A 26497-nucleotide genomic window follows, 5' to 3' on the forward strand; every position below is an offset into this window, starting at 1 on the left:
ATTTATTTATTTATTTTGAATAATCCTTTTGGGGGGTACGATAAATCAGCGTTGTTTCTACTTTTGTTTTTAGCTGCAGTTGGGCTTTTATTATACTTATGCTTATGATGTGCTTAATATTTCTCCATTATATGTGATTGTATTTTGCTTTTAAGAGGGGGATGGGGGGCTCTTTGCCCACTTATATTGTCTTCAATGTAGTCTGGCAGTGACCTATTCTGTTTCTCTTATAGTAAACTCATGCACATTTTTTAGTATGCACTTATTGAGTGTATGGGGAGGTATTATTCGTAACATGATGTACTGTATCTGTTATATTCCTTTTGGTTTCAAATATGTGCTAAGATTCATCTACTTTGAGAAAGATTTTGACTCAGTTTATACAAAATTGGTGCTAATATACTAACAGTCCATGAAAAATAAGGTACTGATTCAACCATTGTTAGTATAGTGAAGAACATACACATCAGTGGTACATTACAACTTGTCTTATACTTAATCGGCTTAGTGAGACATTAATAATCTAAGGACGACTGAGGCAAGAAGGTTTGGTATCACCAGAACTATTCTCAGTGGTCCTAGAGAAATTTTTGGATGCTTAAACTGGAAACAAGAATGTATAATCTCCCGTGCAGTGTCAGGGACCAGAATGGACCCACAGTTATTCCTTGGATGTCATGGGAGGTGACTAAAAGGAGTCTTCTGCATAGTCAAGCTCTTACATTGATGACTTGGCTGTTTTAGGACACCTGTCAGCCTTAGCTCACCTTGCAACTTTTCCCTCAACCTTGTTGGCTATTCTACTTATGGACCACTTTAGATGTCTGACCTCCAGTTTTCTAAATATTACAAAAGTGCAGGCTGTTCAGGGAAGGGCACTTTCTGGTACACAGTCTATCCGTTGTGTGCTGTGATCTTCTGCACTTACTACAAGAGTGGATTTATGTTCACACTCTGAATCCAATGCAGTTGCCAATCCATCATTGAGGGGTTGTCATGTATCATGATGATGGTAGCTCTCTGACAGTGCAGGTATCAAACTATTGAAGGAATTTGATGATGATGATTTTCGGTTGTGGGGTGTTCATCGGCCTGGTTATCAGCACCCATGCATATTCCCAGTCTTGTCACTGTCCAGTCGTGCCATTTTCCCATGATAATGAAATGATGAGGACAACACAAACACCCAGTCCCCAGGCTGAGAAAATCTCCAACCCGGCTGGGAATTAAACTTGGTACCCCGTAATCGAAAGGCAGCAACACTAACCACTATAACACAAGCTGCAGAAGGAATAGGTGTCTGTCCAATCTGGGGCTCAGGGCAACAGCTATTATCCCAGGTACCTGTTGCCATGGTGGGGCATTGCCCACGGGGAGAGCGTTCAGTTGGAGTGGGGACATCAGGGGTGACAGTCCGCAATGAAATGGATTAAACTCACCCATACTAGTGGCCTTGCCAACATGCCCATCTCATTAGGCAGAAAGCAAGATTTTGATGCAGAAGGGTATAACCTGTGAAGTTCCACTGCACCTGAATTGTGATATTAACTAGCAAGGTAAATCCTGCTTGATAGCAGTGATTTCCTGTTATCCAGTTTTGCTCACCTTGTTATTTCTTCACAGTCCCTATATCTCATCATCAGACCTTTTCTTGAAATGCAGCACTTTCTGCTGGAAGGTAAGACTACAGTCCAACATCTAGATTTTCAAAATAAATATGGTGCTTCTCATAAACTAAGTGTCATATATTGTACTCTCATTTACAATGACCTGTGTAATGAAGTTGTTTCTTTATTCAAAGCATCACAAATACATTAATACAGATTATGCCCAAAACAGTCGTAGTTAAGTTACCAATTGAATATACAGATAGCAGTTTTTCTCTTGGCCCTGTAACATCATTGGAATTGCTATGACAATTTTTTGTCCATGGCTTGCATCATACCTCTAGGGCAGAGCCATCAATTTTACAATCAGCAGCCTGAGCATCTCTCTCCCTCTCCTCTTTTGCACCTCCCCTCCCTCCCTCCCCGCCCCCAACCTACCACCTAATGGAACATAAACCACATTGGTCACTTTGGAAGGCCAATTGTTTTCACTTTCAAAACAACTTTTGAAATCAGTCAAGAGAAGGACATCGGAGGAGTGGTATGAGATGATATTGACTCTATTATAAATACTGTGGCAGCAATGATATCATTTTGTTCGGGTCCTTCGCACTGAATACATGTGCCATGATGGTCTGAAGTAATACTGCAGCTATCAGGGAGCGTAAAAGAGCACTTCAGTCACACAAACATTATCCTTCTGCAGAGCATTTAATAGCATTCAAGATGTGGTTTCGATAGCTACAATGCCACAACGTAGGTGCACTCTGCTAGGTTGACACTACGACACCGACGACAGCGCCCTCTAGCCGTCGCTGTGCAGCTCTGCGAGTGCCGCTCCAGATTCAGCCCATTTGATTCCAAGTAGACGACCAAGCAACATTGTTTCTATTTCATAGTTGGCGAGCCACTACAGATTTTGCTTTTGTAACTTGATGTACAGCTTTGCACCTATGTGCTCATCTCAGCCAAAGTTAAGTACAATTGATGTATTCAAATTATTGTGTGGTGATACAGTAAAACCACTTTTAATTGCAGTACCAAGTGTTCTACCTCACCTGCTCCTCCTAGCTTCCTACATTCGGCCTACCCTTCAGTTTTCAGGAGCAGACCCATGCGCCGCCTCCAGGCGGGATGCAAAACAAGAAACTTTGAGGGAATGCACAGATTTTAATAAAGAAAAGGAAGCAGAAGAGTACATACCATCTTTGAGAGCGCTCACCCCATCATCTCAAATATGGACTAAACACTGCTGCATTTTGTCCACATTAGCTTCTGACACATCCCTCATTGGCAACATCTGTTCTTTTCCCACGGTCATTGGTAAATGTTTTACAGTACACTTCACCAAAGTATCTGTATTCAGTAACTGCCATACTAATTTCCTGAGGCAAACACACCTCGTGGAGTGAAACTACTTATCGTTCTACGTACAAGGCCCTGAATCTTGCCGTGTTCCATTAAGTGAATGGGAATTTCACAGCACTTTAGCAGAGTACCACAAGACTGCCCCTGGTCTCTGTAAAATCCGTAATCAAATGCTTAAACACCTTAACAAGAACAGCATACAACACATCCTTTGGTTTTTCAAGCTCATTTGGCAGGAAGGGGAGTCCTCCTCCTTCTCCCTCCCCACTACTGTCCCCCCCCCCCCCCATGCCCAATGGTAGGAGTGTATTATTATTCTTACCAGAAACCAGGAGAAAACACACATATTGATTAATTGTAAACTGTGTAAATTATTTGAGAGAATGGTTAACAGATGACTTTATTGGGACCTGGAAGCCAGAGGATATTATTGAAATTTCAACATGGCTTTCAGGCATTTCGATGCAACTCAGACCCGTTAATTCATCTAGGATCTGCAATATGCAATGCTTTTGCACATCGTCAATATCTGATTGCCATGTTCTTTGATCTGTAAAAGGTGTACGATAACACTTGATGCCAATACATTTTGTCTATTCTGCGCAAGTAGGGCTTCCAGTGCTGCTTACCGATTTTTATCCAGAATTTCCCATCTCCCTATGACTGTTTTGGGTCCAGATAGGTTCAGCCCTCGGCAGCCAATGCATACAGGAAATTGGGGTCTCTCAGGGCTCAGTTTTGAGTGTTACCTTCTATGCCCTCACTATGATTTGGTATCGTAACTGTAGTGGGATCCACAGTTTCACTATCACTACATGTGGGCAATCTTTGCCTGTTATGGCCCTACATTGTTGTGCACTGCAGAATGTCAACTTCAGGGGGCCGTACAAAAAGCAAATAACTGGGTCCTGAATCAAGAATATCAGTTTTCTCCCACTAAGACTCGCATCATGCACTTTTGTAGACTGAGGATTCTGCACTCACACCCAAAATTTTATCTCTGTAACAAGTTTGGGTCACTTATTTGACAATAAGTTAACATGAATACCACAGATACGCCAGCTCAAGACTTCTTGCGCGAGGAAATTTAATGCCCTCAGATTTCTCAGCAGCACCTTCTGGGCACAGACCACACAGATATTCAGTGATTTTACAAAGCTTTGATTTTATCCTGCCTAGGCTAAGGATTTGTCACTTATGTGTCAGCAGCACTATCAGTATTGAGCTTGTGCTCTACAGTGGTGAGTGGTCAGCAACTGGAAATTTCCATGTTAGTTCTGTATACAGCCTACTGGTGGAAGCTTGTACCCCACCACTGGGGGTCAAATACCAGCAACTCTTGACGAACTACGTGGTCACAGTCTGTCACGGGTTTACCCATGTGTTGTTACACGATTCTGTTTCACAACCAATTGCTCAGACTGTTCATAAATCTCCCAGAAATTGTTAGACCAGCTGGGATTTGGTTGAAACTCTATACAAGGGCCTCCAACTGCCCACTTCTGCCTGTGTTCATGGAGTTCCCTTTAAGTACCTTCCCCCTCCCTCTCTCCCCCCTACCCAGTCCAATAATTCAGTTGGACCGCTTCTGTAGCACTAAGAAAAATGCTGATCCCACCATTATCAGACACATGTTCTGTTCAGTTCTCCATGACTACCCATATTCCACATGCGTCTACATAGGCGGATCAGTGACATAGTTGATTATGCATTTGCACACACGAGGGGCACGAACACTGCAGAGTTGGTGACCTTATCACAGCCTTTCCAGTACATTAATCTCACCGCAAACATATTCCTGGTTTGTAGCGACTCCATGAGCTGCTTACAGGGTATATCTCAGTGCTACCCCATAAATGTTTTGGTTTCTGACATCCAAGACCTCTTAGTTGACCTCCACAGCTCTGGTATGGCAGAAACATTCATCTGGACACTGAGCCACTTGAGTATTCTGGGTAATGAACTTTCTGACAAATTTAGCTAAAGAAGCAACCACAAGAAACAAACATGAACATGGATTGCAGTGTGCAGACCTATGATTTCAACTGCGGCATCAAATTTGAAAACCTCGGATACTGAATGGTAGGCTACACAAACCTTATCAAGCTGAGAGCTATTAAATGGACCAAGAAGGCCTTCTCACCAGGTCTGTTGGGAAGATGCCAGCGTACCGTGCTGTATGCGTATCGGCCACTCTAGACATACCCACGAGTTTCTTGTGCGTCAAGAGGAGTCCAGTTAATGCATCTGTGGTGATCAACTCATCATAGCCCATCTTCTTACAGAGAGCACCCAGCTGGCTTACCTTAGACAAGTCACCAACCAGTCTACCTCCCCACCCAGATACTTGCAGACAGTGAGACAGCAGCTAACAAAGTCATATGTTTGTTGAGGGAAAGTGGATTTACCAATAAAATTTAATGCCTCTCAATATTCAATATCAGGGGTGGATGTGGAGGGACATCTGTTTTTCCTGCATGTGTCCTGAGCGGCCTCTAACTACATTCTACCCATGCACTGTCATGCATCCTAAAATTTTTCTGTACTTATTTTATTTATCTCACTGTTTGAAGACTGTACAGATTAGAGAACTAATTAGCTTATGTTCCCCATCCAATTTTAGTAGTACGGACTGTAGTGACCTTCCTTGGGGTGTCCTCGCAACGACCGGCTTCAATTTTTAGCTGTCTGGGTTTTATCTCACTTTTAACCATCTGACTTCAGCAACTGTCAAGCTAATTTTTAATCATGGCAATATGGTCACCAGCCCTGGAGCTGTCAGTTCTCCTTTTCTTGTTCCACACAATTTGATGTGCAATGAGAGACTGACAACAAAGATGTTTAATCCCTTTAAATCCATATCATCATTATTATCTGAAAGATATCATATTAGTGATGTTGTAACTTTCTTTGCACACTTTGTGGTTCTTTAGTGGATACAGGAGTGAGAAACAGATCCAGTTCATTGACAGAGAAGGCAAATATTAATTTAATCTACATCTAATATCAAATTGTGAAAGTAATAACTAACTTTGTTTGCTTTAGTTGTAACGTCAGTTGTTAACAGTAGATTTGAATGTTGAAATATATACAGATACGAAGGTTTACAATTCAGTCAGTATTCAATACAATGAATATTCCATAGATGATGAACCCTGGCCGCAATGAAAGTCTGTAACTGTTATGAAATGGCAAACACACAGAAAAAAAAAAAGAGATCTTTGCATCGATGTTTGAACTTAAGTAGACCCACTGCTAGAGCTCAGAAGAGGGGATGCTTGCACATTATTTGTAGCAGTGCAAGCGTTCACAGCAGCACCCCATGCTGTGGTGGCGGCCGTAGAAAACATGGCGGCCTGACTGGCGGTGCAGCTGATGGATGGTGGCTGATACTGCAAATGGAACAATTTAACTGCCTTTGTTATACCCTAGTGCAGATGAACTTTGCAAACAAATTGAAGAATTTAATACAGCAAGTTTGAAAGATGGACTAAAAATAAATTATAAAATAATCTGCAATCGAAACATCAGAAAGAAAACAGCGTGCATTGGCACTGAAGTCATAGAATCAGTTGAGAGTTTTTGTATTTAGGGCAGTTAATGGCAACTGAATGGACAGTAGAGTAAAAAAGACCAAGGGTGAGTATGGTTAACTAAACAGGGTTTTTAAAATTAAGCGTCCAGTGTGTCTGAAACAAAGTTCATTACAATCAGCGTAGATTCCAGCACCAGTATCCATTTTTGGCAGTGAGACATGAACACACTGTTTGTTCAGTTATCATTCAAGAGATGTGAATTGAAAATTATTAGAAGAGACAGGAAAACAGTCAAATGGATCAGGGAGCAATCTGGAATGCAAGCAGTAATAGCATAACAATTGTAACAAAAATTAAACAGAAATATTTGGAACAAGTACTTAGATGAATGGATGGAAAATAGTCCAAGGAAATACTTTACTGGGTTCAAAGAGACAAGGGAAGACAGAGGCAGTGATATGATGAAAGGTATGTAAATGTTATAATAATAATAATAATTCAGAATTAATGTGACTGAGTGTAACTGAAAACTATAATGTATGGAAAAATCCAGTGGAGTCATTTATTTAGCAGTATACATCAAATGGCTGATGATGATAAATACAATGATGCTATTAATTTAAAAGCAAATACTATTTGCATTGATATTTCAGTGAATGACAACAATGTTTGGCAATGCAATTTACCTGTAGTCCCATCTCCCAAAATGTTTATGCCATTCCTGTGACAATGAACTCTAGTGTTCTCACTGTTAAGTGCTAAACAATTGTCAGATAAATTATATTTAAAATAGGAAGTAGCTGCGGTGGAAAGGAGAGAAACTATTTTAGCTGTGGATCACTCACGCCTTTGTGTAGGTACATCTGAATTGTTTTATCATCCATTTTGTTAAAGACGTAAGGTCATGCCCTAAGTTTTATTTCTTGTTCTTTAGTGTAGCATGGGATGCAAAGGTTGTGACCAGTGCTTGGTGGGTACATAGTGACCAAGTTTCTAAAACAGCACCAACTGGAGAATATCTGACGACTGGAGCCTTCATGATACGTGGAAAGAAGAACTTCTTGCCACCTTCCCATCTGATCATGGGCTTTAGCTTCCTTTTTAAACTTGAAGACGATTCCATACAACGGTACAGTATAAAATTAGTAATATTTTATTCAACTTTTGAATCTGATGTTAATAATTGGAATGTGTAGTTTACTCTTCAGTTGTGTAAGATGTTTGTTGTAGTAATATACAAAAATGAGGAAAACCAACCATTCATGCACATTATTATGCACACACAAAGATAATACAGGGTGAGTCAGTTGCTCCTACTGTTTTATGCAATGCACAATACTACATCTGGCCTTCAGAAACCAGGCACGAGATTTTCATATTCTTTCGCTTGCTACATCCAGCCCATGTCCTACAGAAAAAAATGAACAGGACCTTATTCTTTGGGGGTTGTAATGGGATACGTTTTCTCTAGGGGCTATAGTTTTCGATTTATTCAAGCCTTATAACAAACAACTATTCCCATAGTCAGCCCCCACCAGTCGGCATTTCTAGCATGCTGTTCACGGCATTCCCTCCTACCACTGTACAAAAATTTGTTACTGCATGAATTATTTCCCACCTTCAACCTCTTTTGCTCTTCATTGATTGGCCTTATTATGCCACCAGCTTAGTCAAGCACTTACAAATTGTAAAACTGACATTTGTGTAAATTTTACCCAACAGTTTTGTGAATTTTAACAGAATAAAATACATAATTACCTCATTGTATTCATGAGGCCTTCTGGCTACAAAACTACTGTGCTTGTAAGATTTAAGTTTGGATCAAATTATCATTGTGATTTGTTTTAGCATAACATTTACAAAAGTTGTTTTTCTTTCATTACCTTAGGGGCATATTTAAATTAATTATGTTAACAAAATAGCTGGCTGTGCAGGGCAGCATAATAGCCCAATCAGTTAGAGACAAAAAAAATGTCATATATCGGGAATAGTTTGTGTAGTTGAAAATTTTTGTGCTGTGGTTGGAGGGAGTGCTACAAACAACATACTAGAAATCCTGACCGATGAAGGATGATTGTGGGAATGGAGATATGTTTGAAGGTCATTTTTATATTTTTTTCCTGAATAATTCGAAAACCGTGGCCTGCAGCAAAAACATATCTCAGTACAAAATTTAACTAAATTGCATTTCGTACAAAAATGTCCTGCTCTTTTTTTCTGTAGGACTAGTAGTTTGGGCGTAGTGAGCAAGAAAATATGAAAATTACGAACGTCAAGTTTCAGTGCCAAGTACAACATTACAGGTTGCATAAAACCGGTAGGGGCAGCTAAGTCACCCAGCGTAAGCCAACTGGCTTTCAAGTTTTTGTTTAGTTTTGCTCCCTCCCCCCCCCCCCCCCCCACCCCCCACCCCCCCCCCCTCCCCACACACACACACACACACACATACATATGAGTTGGCTTAGCACTGATTGTTGTTGTACATATTGACACAGCAGACAGTAGGAAGAGGAGAAGGAGAAAGGGGTTGTGGCAAGGTTAGGGGGATGTATGCAGTGACAGAATGAGAGCGAGTCTTTGTGTAAAATGCAAGAGGGAAAAGAATGATTGCAAAGTAGAGTGGTGGGGCTATGGAACAGAGAAGCAGGTGACCAAGAATGAAGGCCAGCATTGGTTTATGCCAAGGGCCACTCATTATTTATCTACACATGAATGTTTGCCGTGCCTCATTTTTCTTACATTGGAATTTTCATGATTGTAGTTTTTTTGTGGTATATTATTTTCCTTCTCCCATTTCTTCTTGACTAGTACAGTTTCAATCATATATTAATTTCATTTGAAAGTATCCATTACTTGATGTAGAAATACTTCCACAGTAGAGGCAGGTGACCACTCAGATTTGGAACAACTTTGAAATATAGAAAGGTCTTGATCGCACAATTCTTTACTAAGCGCTGTGCATTTCAAAATATAATCATCAGACAGAAGCTGTGGAATGAAGTATACAAGAAATTAATGACAGAAGTGTACATCTAAGTATTCCAATATACAGTAATTCCAAATAGTATCGTACACTACTGGCCATTAAAATTGCCACACCACAAAGATGACGTGCTACAGACGCGAAATTTAACCGACAGGTAGAAGATGCTGTGATATGCAAATGATTAGCTTAGTTTTTCAGAGCATTCACACAAGGTTGGTGCCGGTGGCGACACCTACAACGTGCTGACATGAGGAAAGTTTCCAAGCGATTTCTCATACACAGATAGCAGTTGATCGGCGTTGCCTGGTGAAACATTGTTGTGATGCCTCATGTAAGGAGGAGAAATGCGTACCATCATGTTTCCGACTGATAAAGGTCGGATTGTAGCCTATCGCGATTGCAGTTTATTGTATCGCGACATTGCTGCTCGCGTTGGTCGAGATCCAAAGACTGTTAGCAGAATATGAAATCGGTGGGCTCAGGAGGGTAATACGGAACGCCGTGCTGGATCCGAACGGCCTCGTATCACTAGCAGTCGAGATGACAGTCATCTTATCCGCATGGCTGTAACGGATCGTGCAGCCGCGTCTCGATCCCTGAGTCAACAGATGGGGACGTTTGCAAGACGACAACCATCTGCAAGAACAGTTCGACGACATTTGCAGCAGCATGAACTATCAGCTCGGAGACCATGGCTGCGGTTACCCTTGAAGCTGCATCACAGACAGGAGCACCTGCGATGGTGTACTCAACGACGAACCTGGGTGCACGAATGGCGTAACATCATTTTTTCAGATGAATCCAGATTCTGTTTACAGCATCATGATGGTCACATCCGTGTTTTGCATCATCGTGGTGAACGCACATTGGAAGCTTGTATTCATCATCGCCATACTTACGTATCATCCTGCGTGATGGTATGGGTGCCATTGGTTACACGTCTCGGTCACCTCTTGTTCGCATTCACGACACTTTGAACAGTGGACATTACATTTCGGATGTGTTACGCCCCGTGGCTCTACCCTTCATTCGATCCCTGTGAAATTCTACATTTCAGCAGGATAATGCACAGCCGCATGTTGCAGGTCCTGTACGGGCCTTTCTGGATACAGAAAATGTTCGACTGCTGCCCTGGCCAGCACATTCTCCAGATCTCTCACCAATTGAAAACGTCTGGTGAATGGTGGCTGAGCAACTGGCTCGTCACAATACGCCAGTCACTACTCTTGATGAACCGTGGTATCGTGTTAAAGCTGCATGGGCAGCTGTACCTGTACATGACATCCAAGCTCTGTTTGACTCAATGCCCGGGCGTATAAGGCCATTATTACGGCCAGAGGTGGTTGTTCTGGGTACTGATTTCTCAGGATCTATGCACCCAAATGCGTGAAAATGTAATCACATGTCGGTTCTAGTATAATATATTTGTCCAATTGATACCCGTTTATCATCTGCATTTCTTCTTTGTGTAGCAATTTTAATGGCCAGTAGTGTACTTACATAAAAATCAAACTTTAGTACAAAGCAGTATTCGATAGCTGACAGAATTGTCAAACATGCCTACATGAGATGAGGTTTGTATTGTATTCAGTTTATGTGCTCACATTCGTGAGCTTGGTACTAAAATTTTATTTTTATGTAATTATGATACCATTTTGAATTACTATATGTTAAAATACTTAGGTGCACACTTATGTATATCTTCTGTCATTAATTTCTTGAACACTTCATTCCACCGCTTCTGTCTGCTGAAATTTTGAAACGCATAACACTTAATAAAGAATTGTGCAATAGAGACCTGGTTATATTTCAGAGTTGTGTCAAATTTGAAAATACATTTGTTATTAGAATGAAACAAACTGTTGCTTCTGTATATGAAAAAAAGAAATGTGTTCAGTGTATTCTTTGCTCTTACTGTCATTCAGTACTGTTGTTTAATCTCCCTTTACCTTAATAAGTACTGACCTCATGTGTTCTTGTATTTCTTCCTATTTCCTCCAACATTCCATACTATTTTTAGCTAATATGTCTCGTGTCTCCATCTGTCCTAACTGTGTATGCTGTCAGCATACGAATATTTGAAAATTACTGGTGGATGTTTCTTCTCATTTGTGCAGCATGTCACGTGGTGCTCCCCCCCACCCCCACCCACCCCACCCCCACTCCCACCCCAACCCCCCCCTTGTCCGGCCGCCCTTCTTGGGGCTTACAGAAATGTATACATGTCATTTCTTGATACCTTCTTCACTTCTTACGAGCTTATCTCAACAGTAGGCCAACCGCCATTCAGCATTTATGTTACTTTTCATAGTGATTGCTCATAAAGACTTTTTTTTAGATGAATGTCCAAGAAACTCATTCCTAAGCTCTGAGCAAAACAGTTTGTATGACAGAACTTGTTCATGGTTACATTATTAAATATTTATGTGAGCTTCTACATCATACAATGTGAAAATAATAGAAACTGTAGACAAATCTGTCTGTGTGTATTCATTTGCCAAGCTTACAAATAACATTGTTTATGGAAGCAGCAGTTTGTCTCAGATCTATAAAAATCAGTTTTCATAAATTAACATATGTTTTATGGCTGTGCAGTTAGCATGATGTTTTATTACTTAATAACAGCATCTGTCATAACAGCACAGTTTTATTTGATAATGATATCTCAGATAAAGATTTATGCATGTGATGTTCATTTTATCAGGTTAATTAATAAAATATACTGCTTTTCATAGGCATAAAGATGAAAGGAAAGTCCGAAATGTTGAAGACGATGCTATATCAGCAGTAACAGATATCTCAGCAGAGCAGGACCAAGAGATAGAACTGGTTGATAGCGATGATGAAGGTATGAGTGGGATTTCTATCCTCTCAAAACTGATGTACTTATTTGTGAAAGTTAAAGCTGCTGCTTCCACATAATTTTCTCTTTTCTTTCTTTTTGTTTATATTCTTCTACCTCCTTTCTTTACATATTTATTCCATTAATTCGTTTCTTTCCCTTTATAGTTATTGCATCAGTTGTCAGTTACTTGACTATAATTTTGCCTGTGACTCTTTTTTTCACTCTTATTGCTACCCTCTTTAAAGAAAATAAATAACTGTTTTTATAGTCCATAATGTACTATTTATATGTTGAACATTGTTTATTTCAAAAGTTACTTCCATAGACTGTACTTGATTTGAGATTCTGAAGAACTAGCTCTACTTAACAACTGTTCCCTCTTTCCATATCTTTTCTGGTTGCTCACTTTTTCGTAGTTTCCTTGAAATGCAAGTCCTAGTACCAGCTTTTGTGTGTTTTTGTTACGTATTCATGAGCAATTGAATAGAGACATACACAAAGCAATGACAATCACAGTACATTGTCAAATGAACTCCATAAGATACCAAATGCGTTGGGGAACTGTCCTGTTATATACAAGCTCTACCATGTCCTTTGTGCGGCTCAACATAAAATACCAAACTACAGATCCAGAGGTCTCAGGTTCGATCCCTGGTCACTCTGATAGTGTTTCTATTTTTACTTTTTTTGTCTGGCAGTATTTGTTGAGATAAAAAATGCTGAGTTGCCCTGCGGTTTAGAGTCCACATTAAACCATAGGTTCACTTATAACGGGCTGGGTAAATCAGTTCAAAACTTGAACGAAGGCAAGGTTATGCCACCTTCAAAAGGACATGCCTAGTAAAGCACTGTGGTGTTTAAACCAACCTTTCAGTTGATGACAACTTTACCTTTTTATCACACCCAAGGACTGTTCCTTAAACATTTCTAACACAATTTGGGAATGATGTGGTGTTGCATTTCCTGCTGAAGGTACAGAGGTGATGCTAGACTTCTCAGTTCCCTATCTAAATCTTAGGTGGTCATGCCAATTTTTATAGCACGAGTAGGGGCGTGGTGTACTTTGTACACCACTTGTAGCCTTTATGTTACCAAGGTAAACATGTATGAGCAAAAATGTTGTGTACTTATAGTTTAATTATACAATGATACAATAAACTTATGTTATTGAGTTGAATCATTGTTTAATCAAACAAAAATAAAATAAACTTCCATTGCACCACTCTGTTGCCATGTACAAGTGTTACCCCACAGTAATGACCCCCTCGGAATATTAAACAGTGTAGTTGCATCAGATGCCTGCACAATGCTTATTCAGTTACTAATTATCTAGTAGACAACTAGTCATTGTGGGATTGTGCTGCTAGTTTGGAATCTGGTCATTTTCTTGCGCATTGCAAAATGTTTCTCACCAATCTCTCTGTTTGTTTTATACTACTGCAGCTCAATTGTACATATGACAACATAACGTATCATTGTGTTAGCTGAAGCAATGGGAAGGAGTAGATATGGGCTTTCAGTTGTAAAACAACAGTGGAACAGTACATAACAGTGTTGTTTGTGGTTGGTACACTTTATACATCAGTGCGCCCGCTTGAGGGTTAATCCCACATAACATTCTCCATGTGAGAATAATTCAACCATTTACCAGTACAGTGCCTGTTAGTGTGGAAGACACATTGTTTCATTTGTTTTGAAGTGCTTGTACCCTGCCATTATTATGTACCATGACTCATTGTTATAGATGACCTATGCTTTGAGTGTTTAATGGCAGTGCTCCTGCATCCACACTAATCTCTGTGCCTGTCATACATGACAAACAGAGATATAAATCTGGGGTACTGCACATTCAGAAAGATGGAGTGTCCCGAATGACCGAACACCCTCAAAGTGGCTATGGCCAGATGTCCTGATGTTCATTCCCTACCTACTGCCACAAGGATTTGAAGTCATCCCAGCCCAGTTATGCTTCTTTGCAAACTGCCCTGTTCACTGGAGTTATAATGGACTCTCTCTCTCTCTCTCTCTCTCTCTCTCTCTCTCTCTCTCTCTCTCTCTCTCTCTCTATCTATCTATCTATCTATATATCTACCTATCTATCTTTTCATGTGGGAAAAATATATCTAAAAAGATGATGTAACTTACCAAACGAAAGCGTTGGTATGTTGAAGACACACAAACACACACACAAAATTCAAGCTTTCGCAACCAACGATTGCTTCATCAGGAAAGAGGGAAGGAGAGGAAAAGACGAAAGGATGTGGGTTTTAAGGGAGAGGGTAAGGAGTCATTCCAATCCCGGGAGCGGAAAGACTTACCTTAGGGGGAAAAAAGGATTAACAATGCCTGCTTGTGTCTGTATATGTGCGGATGGATATGTGTGAGTGCACGAGTGTATACCTGTCCTTTTTTCCCCCTAAGGTAAGTCTTTCCACTCCCGGGATTGGAATGACTCCTTACCCTCTCCCTTAAAACCCACATCCTTTCGTCTTTCCCTCTCCTTCCCTCTTTCCCGATGAAGCAACCGTTGGTTGCGAAAGCTTGAATTTTGTGTGAGTGTTTGTGTTTGTTTGTGTGTCTATCAACATAACAACACTTTCGTTTGGTAAGTTACATCATCTTTTTAGATATATTTTTCCCACGTGGAATGTTTCCCTCTATTATATTCGTATCTATCTTTTCAGTTGCTCATGGATGTACATCTGAGCCATCAAAATTTTAGACAAACATAGGTAATTCAGTTAAGTTACTCCTGATACCATGGCATGATGAGAATTTTTAATTCTATAGTCTGCATGGTTGAGCATGCTTGTTCTTCTGTTAAAGAACAGTGCCATGCATGAAATAATTCCCAAAGAATTATAACTTTGGAAATTCCAAGATTGATGCAATAAACAAACTTGAGGAGTGGCAACTACTCACCAGAAGTTGATCAGTGTGTGGTGTATAGGCAAATGTAATTGCACAATGATGTTGCTAGCCTTTACACTGTCTCTCTTCTTCCAATTTAAACATGCATCCTCCAACACTTTGCAAGAACCCCCTACTTATACTAAATCTCCAGAAATGCCTCCATTTAGCTGCTGAGTCTGTAGATTGTGGTATAAGGAGTGTATAGCATAACTGGCAACGCTTTCCCACCCGAGTTATACAATAATTAAGCCAGTCTGTCCATGAACTGACTCAGTGAAATGCCATGCAGGAGGTCTTCCTTCCTGTAGGGGGAGATGCTCTTGTAGTTTTATGTCTTCCTGCACAGCCATGGCAGGACCATCAGATTCTGAAAGTGCAATATTACTGTCTGTGTTTTACTCAGTGAAGTGGAAAGAAGTTTTTTGTGCAAATAATTTTTACGTGGGATGCCATTAAGCTGCGTTTATTTAAGAAACACACTAAAATGAGCTTGTTTGAACTGGTAATAGGCTAACTATTAACAGTAAGAGAGCACGGCGTACCGTATGACTAGATCACTCGACTATGGTGCCCAGCTTGTAATTTGAGTGTACAATTGGTATAGTTCTTATAAGATCGTATATCTTCAGTTATGCCAAACCGATTCATTTATTTAATAATATCAACATTTCCTGGTATTGTAAAATTACTGAAAGATAATTTTTATGACCCGTAGACTACTCATAATGTCTGAGTGGCAAAAGAAAACTTTTGTTAGCAAATATTTATTAATAACATTTACTTAATTCTCATCAGAATAAAAGTACTCTCCCTACGCATCTATTTGCTGACATGAACGATTTCAGCATTGACATCTCATTCCACTGTCTCTGAAAGCGGCAGATGGTCAACTGCCTCAGCTAGCCAGCACGGGAATCTACCACTCGCTACTTATTCTGTACGTACTGCAGTGCTGATACATTCACTTCACATATGTGAAATAGCAAAACTGGAAATAAAGTAAAATGAATCTTATCTGCAGAGAAGGGGCACCTTACAACTTGACCGCATGTACAAGCAAACATACTCACCGGCAGGTGTGGAAACAGCTTCAAGTAAATGATAATCTCTCCTTAGTTTTGTTTATACTTCGCTAAATTATTCGTGAACTGTAAGATCCGTGTGAATCATTTGCTTAAAATTATATAGCTTTTTTGTGATATCAGCTATTTGATGTTATTGGTTATTGGTCAACATCAGATGCTTGATAAAAACATTGAATGATCTAGTTCCTGGTGACTGCATAAGAAACCTTATTTAAAAGTATGAAAACTTTGCTAGCTTTTGCATGAATTGTTTAACAAGCTAGAGTTACAGCTGAGAAAAATGATTCAAGTCCCCATACATTTAAAATATTTGGTAACAATTTTGGCAGAAGAATAAGTCTCAGATATTCATTGAATTTCCTTTGTCATATCAAATGAACAATTTTCTGTAGTTATAATCCAAGTAATAGAATTAAAGATTAGTTGGCCACACTCAGCAAATTTCTGCAACAAGCCAGAACTACTTGCCAGTTCCACAGATATTTTTGATTAATGACAATCTCAGGGCTGTTGTTTTCCACTAACATGCAAACCGGGCAGTCAGATCTAGTCTCTCAGCTCTGGCCAGATGCCAAGTCCCTTGGTATGTTGGGTAAATTGGCAGATATCTGCGATTTGTCTGCAGTCACAGGATTGCAGTGCATGTTCTACAGGCCAGAGGCAACAGGCAATTGATTTCACAAGTTGTGACTGTATCTCACTGAAAATTCATTGTACAGAGCGGCATTTTTAGCCATTATTTTACTGTAGTGCATTTTCATTGCTTGCGTATGGTTTTCTGTCTGCTTTTGTTTCTTTCCTTCTTCATTTTCTCTGTTGGAAATGGTTGATAAACATCAACTTCAAATCCCTCATTGTTTTCTCCACACCAGCTGTTGTCTTTGTATTGTGAAGGTTTGATGTGCTAGGAAGAGGTTATTCTTGGTCCTAAAATAACAACTTGTAATACTTGTAAAATAATAGACCTAACATAGTTAAACTTAAGACAGTAGTAAAAGTAGTACAAGTAACATTTGATTATTACCCACTATAGTGTTGCTTTGTACATTTCGTCCTCCTTTTCTCCACTTCTTCGAAGGTATGCACTTTTCTGAGCTATTTTCTGAAGCTTGATCTCAAATTTTGTAGTTTTGTTACACATGTTTGTAGTTTTCTTTTGTTCACTGTTGGGATATTTTATAGAAATATTTAAACCATCTGTTCGTTCCCCTCATTTTTTTTACTGTCTGAGCCATGCCCGGCTTGCGTTGATGCCATTTGTTCTTTGGCATTTTGTCACAATCGATTGACGTCTTATTTCTCCCTGAGTTACTACCACAACGAGTTACTGATTTGCCTCCATCAGTGGCAGCAGCAGCACTTATCGATACTAGTACTGCAGTACCATCTTTAGTGTGACCACTATATTTCCGTGTGGTGGTGTGTGTGGCAGGTGTGGCAGTTGGTCGGTTGTGACAGAGCAGTGAGGAAGTCTCCGCAGTGCGAGGTCAGGCCGCAACTGCTGGCAGCATGCATGCGCGGTCGGATTGTGAGGCGCCAGCTGCGAGAGTTACAAAGTTTGTTGCCCACCGAACCTGGACACTGAAGTTGAGTGATCAGTTAACATGTTATAAAACCTCAACTGTTGTGACATCTCTTCGTTCATTGTCAGTTGTTGCTTTCTGGGATGTTCCGGCTAGCAGCAACGTATGGTGTGTTGAAGTCGGCCAAATTTTGCAGCCGTCTTCCTGTATGGTCTTTAACTATTAAATTGGTTGTTACTTACCAATGAAGTGCACCAGTGGTATTTTCTGCCTTGTGGCCATTAACGCCCCAGTTACCTGCCTTGGTCATTAGCGTAGTTTACTGGCAGTGTGTTTTTCCTCGCCGTGTTAATGCTGTCCGGCACAGCGTGTAGTTTGACAGCCTTTTAGTTGTTTTTCATTTTTTTCTTAACAGTGGTTTTGTGCCTAGGTTGTTCTTAGACGCCAATTTGGAAGACATAGTGCTGCTGTTATCTTCATCCTTGGTTCATATTTTCCATTGTCGGTCCTTCAGCCGTCCCTGGGTCGGGTTGCCATCCGACTATTTAACCTTACTCTTGGCTGCCTGTCTCACTCCACCTTACGCTAGAGCTACCTCCTCAGGCCGACCCTCGGAACACTTCTGAGCACCACTGTTCTGTTGATTTCAGATTGTGATTATCCTTTTAGTTTGAGGTACTGTGCGAGGCCTACAACCAACTTAAATTAAAAATTTGAAGATTGATTTGTTTTATAACTAAAATTTTGAAAGTTTGTTCCATCTGAAATTCTTGTTATCCAGGCCCTAAACCCCTGAGTTGTTCAATGTTTTTTGTGTGGCCTTCAGCCAAGTATTTACATGAAATATTTTTTTAAAATAAGGTCTTCAGCTAAGCAATTTTTTTATAATTTGTGTTCAGGCCTTCTGCCGTTCTTGTTTTTGGTGTGGTTTTGGGCCTTCAGCCGAGGAGGTATCCCAAGTTTTCTTAGGAAAATAAAAGTTCGTGTGTTTTGTGCCACTAACAGTAACTGATTACGGCCCCCTCCACAACCATAACCTGATCCGCTCTATCGTGCGAAACCAAATTTCACTGTCATTAATATTCCGGGATCAGTGTCCACAAAAAATATCTTTTTTGGTACAATTTCACAAATTTTTAAGTATGGTCATTAGTACAGTACTTCACAATAATTGACGCAGTTAAAATCTTCTGTCAGATGAGAACAATGGGAAAGCTCTTGGAGTCTCTGAACATAGCATATCACAGAAATCTGTTCATATGTGCCCAGTTGGGGAGGTGGGATTACTGGTTTCAAGAACTGCAAGTAACAGTCTGAAGGTCATGTCTCCGCGAATACACAGGTGTGGCCTGTGGGTTTTGCAGGATACAGTGGAAGCATCAATGGCCCATCATTAAAATACAATCCTGTGTAGCCATCTATTTCCTTAATTCCTCAAGAAGCTAATCCAATTATTGTAATGTGCAGGCATCCAGTAACTTACAAATGAAATACCTTTCCCTTTCCCCATGTTTTCATTTGTCCAGAAGTGATCTAAATGCTGTTTTACTGTCTTTAGTTTATTTAAACAAGTGTTCATCATGAACCATATTAATCATGGAGCTAACAGAGATTTCAACTGCATGCAAAGGGATGTGTCACCTATGTTGGACAAAAATTGAATTTTAAACTGAACAATTTAAAACAATATACAAACTGTTTAAGTTGATAGTCTTATACAGTATATGCAGAACCATTCACTGGTTTCCAACAAACTTTCAAAACATACAATTCTCCCTCAACTGATTTGAATTTTCAGATCATTTAACATAAAATGTGAAAGTGGTGGCAGTTTTCTTTGTAAAAATCAAGGCCAAATCAAACAACCACATTTACATTCATATGAAATTATAATTTGCTGTAATATAAATTGACTACTTATGTCTGTTCTAAAAATGATCCATGATACTGAAAGAAAAGTCAAGAAGAAACCAGAAGTTTATTTAAAATTAGGTTAACACTCTAACAGGCATTTGATTTTCCTGTACTACTCCCTTTCTTAGTGCTGTCTCCTTACTGGAGGTTGCTGACCACCATGGAGTATGTCTTCTCTCTTCTTGGCCATTCTAATCAGTATGGTAGTATCTGGGCCATTGAGCCACTCACCGGGATTCTGCTGACAAAATATTTTTCTCTGACCAGATTCACATTTTTAGTTTTCTTTGATGGTGATTTTTTTTAAATTGGACCTCTCATTTCCAAAAAATGTGTCCGAAACCCCTGATTTCCTGCATTTTATTGTGACTGACTTCAAATCATTAAAAAAAAAAAAAAAAAAAAAAAAAAAAAAAAAAAAAAAAAAAAAAAAAAAAGTGCCTAAAATCTGTGCTTTACTGCATTTTATTGTGACTGACTTCAAATTGTTCAGCTGTTTGGTGTAGTACATCTTGACTGGTCACATATCTACAGTGCCCACATTCATTTCGAATACCTTGAGCTCATTCATGGATGAAGTTTCAGTTGAAGCTTTCTGGCGGATTAAAACTGTGTGCCGGACCGACACTCAAATTCAGGACCTTTGCCTTTCACGGGCAAGTGCTCAACCAACTGGGCTACCGAAGCACAATTTACGACCCATCCTCACAGCTTTATTCTGCCAGTATCTCATCTCCTACCTGCCAGACTAAACAGAAACTCTCCTGCAAACCTTGCAGAACTAGCACTCCTGGAAGGAAGGATAGTGTAGAGACATGGCTTAGCCACAGCCTGGCAGAGGTTTAGATAATGAATTTTCACTCTGCCGTGGAATATGCACTCATATGAAACTTCCTGGCAGATTAAAACTGTGTGCTGGACCAAGACTTGAACTCAGGACCTTTCCTTTCGTGGAGTGATCTACCAAAGTACACAGCTTTATTTCTGCCAGTACCTCGTCTCCTATCTTCCCAGGAGCTCTCCTGTGGATCTTGCAGAACTAGCAGTCCTGGAAGGAAGGTTAGTGCGGAGACATGGCTTAGCCACAGCCTGGGGGATGTTTCCAGAATTAACTTTCACTCTGCAGCAGTGTGTGTGCTGATATAAAACTTCCTGCCAAATTAAAACTGTGTGCCGGAGTGAGACTCGAACTCAGGACCTTTGCCTTTTGTGGGCAAGTGCTCTATTGGCATAGTGTATTATCAACAAGTCCGAGGATCAGTAAAAGCCCTGTGTGTGGCTGAGATGTTAGAATAACTCTGTCAGAAAAGATACACTCAGTACTTATGTATTTCATGTGCACCTACATGATGGCATTATGTGAACTATAAATATGTACCAATCTATGGATGTATTACTTTATTTACACCAGTGGGATTAATAAATGATACAATAGAGAAAATGTTGAAGGTATTGATTGAAGTACTTACATGGATTTTCAAAGAATTATGCATGCCTTCTGTGCTGTACATGTGTGCATTCAAAACATCACATGGCAGCTGTTTGTTGACGGACATATTTCTGACAATGACGAAGCTTGTTTAAAGTCATAGGATATCACTCTGGGTTTTCTGTGGCCTTCTGGCCCAAGAAATTCACATATGAAATGATAGAAATATGAATGGTGTATTTATAAGTTTCTCTCTCTCACTGTATTTAATGATGCTCTACATATAGTGGTGACGCTGAGTTGCAGATAGGCACAACGAAAAGACTTTCACAATGAGGCCTTCGCCAACAATAGACGAGACACACACACACACACACACACACACACACACACACACACACATACACACACACACACACACACACATACACACACACACACACACACACACACACACACACGAGACTGCAGTCATATGTGTGTGTGTGTGTGTGTGTGTGTGTGTGTGTGTGTGTGGGTGGGTGGGTGGGTGGGTGGGTGGGTGGGTGGTCTATTGTTGACAAAGGCCTTAATGGCCAAAAGCTTTATTTGTGACAGTTTTTTTGTTGTCCTATCTGTAACTCAGTATCTCCACTATGTGATGTGTAGCAACCTTCTTTTTCATAATATTGTTACATTCCTTCCTGGATTTTCCATTGTATGATTTAATGACACTCCTCTATAGATTATCACTTGCTATCAAGCTCAGTGTTTTTTTGCCCCCTCCACATTACGCTATACTTGTGTTCAATAGGAGTGGCGTCCAAAGCCCTGTCTGGCCATCTAGATTTAGGTTTACCTAGATCACCTAAAGTCTGTTCCAGGATGTTTCCTTTGAAGCAGCAACTGCCTATTACCTTCCCCAATCTGAATATGAGCTCATACTCAAATGTCTTCACTGTTGATGGGGCATTAAACCCTAATCTTTCATACATTAACATTGTATTCATTTGAAACTTCCTGGCAGAATAAAATTGTGTGTTGGACCAGAACTTGAACCCGGGAACTTTGTCTTTTGCAGGCAATTGCTCAACTGACAGCTATGTGAACATGGTTCATGTCCCCATGCCACATCTTTACTTCTGTCAGTACCTCATTTCCTACTTCCAAACTAAACAAAAGTTCCCCGCAGTATCTTGTGGGATTCATTTCATTCAGAAGTATGACTTTGCATCTTCAGAACATTCTTGGTTATCCTTGTTTTCCCCCCTCCAACTCTCTCCTGTCTTTAGTCAGATGAAGGACTCCCTAGTTCTGAAAGTCGGAATTCCCCCTCCTCCCCCCCCCCCCCCCCCCTCTCTCTCTCTCTCTCTCTCTCTCTCTCTCTCTCTCTCTCTTTCTTTTGTGTTATTGATGGAAGCATATCTGTTCTCCACTCCATAAGTAGAATTTTTTTCTCATCAAGATTTTAGTGGTCTTTTTTTCCTCTTTGTGATTTCTGCATGTTGTGTGTTATTTTAGGAGATGGAGACAATTCTCATGAGAAACATGATGAAGCAGTTTCCCAGGAAAACAATGAAGATGCAGAAGACCTACAGGCTGATGAAAGCACAAAAGAGATTGAAGCTGTTGAAGCAGCCAAAGGAGATATGAATGATAGTGATGCACCAAATGAGGAAGATAATGCAGAGGGGCAACCAATGTTTCCTGATGTGGAACTCAAAATTGAGCACAGTCTTAACAGGCAAGCAAAAGGGATTAACACGATGAAAATATCATAGTTATCAGCAAAGTTGACTTTAATTACTTTAATCACTATTTCAGATTGAATCTTCATGTAGTAAATAAACCTCAGAATGGTGTAAATGATACGGATGATCAGAAAATGGCTAGTAGGCATCAAAACAGAAAGCAGAAACCAACACAACAGAAAAATGAAGGTAAAGCAAAAACTAAAAAATGCAACTGTTCTTTCTTTTGTACAACTACTAAGATGGTATGGCTCATCCCTATGAAAATAAAGTAGTATTATTATGTACAAGTGCAGTATCAATAGTTATCATTAATCTCCATAATTTTTGTCACAAGTTAGTTGCATTTGATCCATGTAATGTTGAAGTAATAATCATTATTGTGTAGTTGCTGAAGATTCTGACTCAAAATCTGGTAACAAGTCTCAGCAACAGTTGAAACGAGGACAGAGAGCAAAACTAAAGAAAATTAAAGAAAAGTATAAGGATCAAGATGAAGAAGAAAGAAAGCTACGCATGGAAATTTTGCAAGTAAGTATTATCCTACTTCCAGAATTACATTAGTGATTTACAGTGATGTGTCTTTTACACACATTCTGCACATGAATTCTCTGAAAAATTTTTCAGTCAGCGGGCTCTCCAAAGGACAGCAAAAAGGGTAAAAAATCTGCAAAGGATGCTAAAGGAAAGAATCAGAAAAGTAAAGGCACTAATGGAGTTGTAACTTCTGCTGAACGGCAGCAAGCCGAACAGAAGAGTCGGCCGCGCCCGGCACCAAAGCCTAGCAATCAGGAGCATGGTGGGGATGAATCTGATGGTGGAGGTGGAGGTGCAGCGGAAGAAGTGGAAGTGACGGCGGCAGCTGAAGTGGACATGTTGGATTCTCTCACTGGTTTCCCCCTTCCAGAAGATGAACTACTATTTGCAGTACCTGTTGTAGCGCCGTACACTACACTACTTAACTACAAGTCAGTCTCTATTAAGCATTTTATTCAAAACTAAAATAAAAAATTAATATTAAAAATATTTTCAACAGAGGAGAACTTCTTATAAGCTACCAAAACAGAACAGTACTAAAGGCTTGTAACTTAAAGAAACACAGTTGAACCTGTACCTTTCACCCTGCATAAAAAGTAGGGGCTAGATATGAAACAGAAAAATAGCATGGGGAAACAAAGAGGGGAGTGATTAATGTGTTTTTAAGTTTGAGAAGGTAGTGTGAGCCAAAAGCGTGTTGGAGCCAATCTCTGTTTTTAGAGTTAAGGAACTTAAATATATAGATGACTTGAATGGTGAGAGACCTCAACTGTTTAGTACAGATCATCAACAACAGAGTATTAATTGTTGTCAGTACAGATTATTTGTGTTGTGGGAGTGCTACAGTTAAACTACGGCGACTTTGACCATGCTTGGTCGTACAGTACTCTCATACAGTTCTTGACCCATAGTACACTACAAAATAGTTGCTTATCCCATTGACTGAAATCAATAGACTTGAAGTTAGCATTGTCAAAATTTATTGCCAGCCTTGGGCACACAATGAATGATGTCTCATAAGAGACTATAGTAAGACATTTTTTTGAAAAACTGAAGACTGACTAATCATAAATTCAAGATCAATGTTCTCTTCTTCTCCTTTGTTAATTTGATTTCACAGTTTCTTCCATGTAGTGTATTCCTTGAAGCTGTGGGTGGCAATGAGGACACACTGTTGCACCACCGCTGAAGTCATAGCATTGGCTGCTGTGCCTCCAAAACTGCCCACAGTCCAACGAATGCCTGAAACAGAAGAAACAAAAATACAAGCAGAGACAAATGTACACAATACATAATTAAAACATGGGTTTGCAGAATAACATCTTTTATAACATTAATCAGTACAAGAATAACACCGTAACACAACATGTTTACTCATTCATACACAACACTGAGGGAACATAAATTTTAAAATTTCTTCACCCTTTCTGTGTGACTACTTATTGAACTTTTTGTGTCTCCAGGTCCAAAGTTTATAGTAGCTTTTCTCACTCTTCAACAGATGTACTTCCTTTGTTTCTTATCCCTTTTTTCTAATGCATGATTTTACATTGGCCAGACACATTACGTGGTTAAAGACAAGAACTATGAACATGGCTGTGACTGCTGTTAAGCAACCTGTTGTCATAACACTGCCAACACTGATACTGTGTATCCCTGTTGATTACTTTGTTCTCTACATGTATTTCAACTGCTTCTTTAATTAATGCTAAAGGATCTTGATATCTAAGAATTCATACTCTACTCTGTATCTAAGCAAGGGTTGGCAAAAGCAGATTTTTTTGTGGCTGATCTAGTCTGGCATGTTGTCTTTATTCCTAGCATTCTTCTTAAAAGGTATAACATGTTTGGCCAGTGCTTGATTCCCCATTCTGACAAAGTGTCATATACTAGTGGCCCCCCTTAGTCCAAGATTGCAAGATTGTCTTTTACAGAATTTGGTAACAGGAGACACATTTAATTCCGCATTTCTTGGAGAAAAAAAAACACACACACACACACACACACACAAATACAAAGCAGGAAGGCTATTCTAGTTGAGTTTTCCATGTTATGTGAATGCCTACAATGTTTGATACTTTTGAATTGAAATGCACAGTGAATTTTCCTTCTTAGAATAGCCATCTGATCAAGTCTAGAACACGATAAGACCTCAGGATATTTTGTTATGTAGTTCTAGTAGAGCTGGGGCTTGTACCCCAACAGTATTTTCAGTGTCTTGTCTAATTTTCCATAATTTATGCATTACAGTGAGACAGATAAGATGAAAAATTGGTCAGTAAAATTACACTGTTTTATTTATAGTCTTAACTATATTTGCAGGTTCAAAGTAAAAATAACACCAGGAACAGGCAAGAGAGGAAAGGCTGCCAAAACTGCGCTCAACGTGTTTCTCAAAGATCATACCACAACTGCAAGAGAGAAGGACTTAATAAAAAGTGTTAAGGATGAAGACCTGTCCAGGAACATACCAGGAAAAGTTAAGATTTCAGCACCACAGTTGCAAAAACTGCGTAAATGATATTTTGTGAACTCTTCTCTGTATGTACATTGTACACGATCATATAGGAGAAAATTCTGATTTTACATGTTAGAATTGTACAAGAAAAATGAGATTATGACACTAAAATTGTTGTGCGTACTGTTGGAGAGGAATAATGTCTTTCATCAGGTATAAGGTTTGGAAAACTTGAGCTTATATATATATGCTGTGCTTCATAATGAAAATAAAGATTTTTTTTTCTAATGTGTGTTTCACTGTTGTTTTTCTTACATAGTAATATTTCAAGCACTATGACAAAGCCCTTTGCTGTACAGATAATAAATTTGAAACACCAAGCAAGAACAACATTACTTCCCCCACTTACTTGATATCAGCTAAATGGTAGAAACGGAGCATAAGAAAAGTTAGCTACCCTAAAAGACTAATGACTTAAATTGTCTGACAGTGCTTTACCACTGAGCAGTGGGCATGTGACTTTATGCCCTGTTGATGGGGAAGCAGTCCTGACTGCAACCTTATCT

General features: G+C 39.6%; 1 protein-coding gene across 1 annotated transcript in view; it reads left to right on the plus strand.

Moving 5' to 3' along the window:
• LOC126463460 (ribosome quality control complex subunit NEMF-like) overlaps nucleotides 1-26214 on the plus strand; it is a 73511-nt gene extending 47297 nt beyond the window's left edge. The window contains exons 11-17 of the mRNA XM_050096159.1: nucleotides 7446-7640; nucleotides 12233-12345; nucleotides 22707-22929; nucleotides 23010-23125; nucleotides 23325-23467; nucleotides 23564-23904; nucleotides 25796-26214. Coding sequence (XP_049952116.1) covers nucleotides 7446-7640; nucleotides 12233-12345; nucleotides 22707-22929; nucleotides 23010-23125; nucleotides 23325-23467; nucleotides 23564-23904; nucleotides 25796-25994 — 1330 coding nt within the window. The 3' untranslated portion in view covers nucleotides 25995-26214. The remainder of the gene's footprint in view (nucleotides 1-7445; nucleotides 7641-12232; nucleotides 12346-22706; nucleotides 22930-23009; nucleotides 23126-23324; nucleotides 23468-23563; nucleotides 23905-25795) is intronic.
• Nucleotides 26215-26497: the final 283 nt, after the last annotated feature.

Source organism: Schistocerca serialis, chromosome 1 (genome assembly GCF_023864345.2).
Source record: "Schistocerca serialis cubense isolate TAMUIC-IGC-003099 chromosome 1, iqSchSeri2.2, whole genome shotgun sequence".
In the NCBI taxonomy this organism is placed as follows: domain Eukaryota; kingdom Metazoa; phylum Arthropoda; class Insecta; order Orthoptera; family Acrididae; genus Schistocerca; species Schistocerca serialis.